At 59.9% G+C, this 1,320-nt stretch overlaps 1 protein-coding gene across 1 annotated transcript in view; it reads right to left on the bottom strand.

Moving 5' to 3' along the window:
- The window catches only part of ZFTA (zinc finger translocation associated), a gene marked incomplete at its 5' end in the record, with an annotated part of 5,301 nt that extends 3,987 nt beyond the window's left edge, over positions 1-1,314 (bottom strand). The window contains one exon of the mRNA XM_007462099.1: positions 1,281-1,314. Within this exon, the coding sequence (XP_007462161.1) occupies positions 1,281-1,314 (34 nt within the window). The remainder of the gene's footprint in view (positions 1-1,280) is intronic.
- Positions 1,315-1,320: the final 6 nt, after the last annotated feature.

Below are 1,320 nucleotides of genomic sequence, written 5' to 3'. Positions count from 1 at the left end.
CCCTACAATTTGGACCTTATTTTATTTAGAAAAGGGTCTCCTGGACAAATAGGCTGGATAGACAGGTGTGGTCATTCTCCCAGTGGAGAATCCCCCGGTCTGGGAAACAAAAGGCTGGATCAGAGAGGGCTCCTGTCATCACTGTGTTTTTGTTTGGTTTTGGTTTAAGTAGATCCAAAGAAAAAGAAAACACTAGTTTCAGAGTCAGAAACCTAGGTTCGACTCCTGGCTTCAATGGTAACTTGCTCTGTGACCTCTGACAGGTCATGTCCGCTCTCTGGGCCTAAGCGTCTTTGTCTGCAAAGGCACTGGATAGCTAGCTGGTCTCTGAGCATCCTTCCAGTGCTGGATGTTAGTCTAAGGTGGACTGGCGCTTTAAGAGCCGAAAAAAGGGGAGGAGCTGGGATTCTTTAAAAACAAAAGGGGATGGGGAATTTCTGGGAGGGGAGCTCGGGGACTAGGGCTGAGTCTCCCTAACCTGGACAGTCTTCAGGGTCTTAAGGCTTTGACCCTGAAGCAGAGGGATGAAGAAAAACAGTCTCCTCTGAGAACAAACGAAGAGGACTGGCTGGTCCCCCTACAGCTGACAAATTGTGGCAAAATTTCTGAAAAGAAGGGAGGGGGTATCGCGCGGACAGGAGGGGGTGTATGCCTTTGTGGGCGAGCCCATCCCTTTAAGAACTGCCCGCCGTGGGGAAGGTACTGGTAGGTCCCCAAGAGGCGCAAGCCGGGCTCTTTCCCAGGGAGACCGTAGGGAAAAAGAAAAAGGGTTCCTTTCTCTAGGCAAGGCCACAGAGGAGAGGACAGCCCAACTTAAAGCAGCGGAGTCCCCAGCTCAGTTCCTCTGGTGGGAAGCCCGGCAAGGGACCCAAGGTCTGGGCAGACTTTTAAGAGACAGCCGGATAAGGGAGACCACCTGGGAGTCTGAAAGAGAAAGGGGCGGGGGCCGCAAGTCCAAGAGCCTAGAGCGCGAGCCCCGCGGCGTCTGGCCAGGCCCTCTGGGGCCCCTCCAGCTTGGCCTCCAAGGCGGGGGCCGCGGGGCCCTTTAAGGGGGAGGGGATCCGCCCGAGCCCCGCGGGCCAACCCCGGGAGCTGGGCGGGGGGCTCCCCCGCTGGCCCTGCAGTCGCCATCCGCGCCCGCCAGGTGGCGCCCCCGGCCGCCCTGCCCGCGTCCCCCCCTTTGTTCGGCGGAGGAGAGGGGCCCGGAGCCCGGAGCCGCAGCCCTCCCCTCCCCCATGCCGGGGCCCCCGCCCGAGCCGCCGGCCCCAGCCAACTCTTACCGCCGTCGTCCTCCTCGGGCTCCGCGCCGCCGCTCGATCC

Source organism: Lipotes vexillifer, unplaced genomic scaffold, assembly GCF_000442215.2.
Source record: "Lipotes vexillifer unplaced genomic scaffold, Lipotes_vexillifer_v1.1 scaffold1129, whole genome shotgun sequence".
NCBI lineage: Eukaryota > Metazoa > Chordata > Mammalia > Artiodactyla > Lipotidae > Lipotes > Lipotes vexillifer.
The sequence above is the reverse complement of the archived record's forward strand: the minus strand, read 5'-3'. Positions and strand labels throughout refer to the sequence as shown.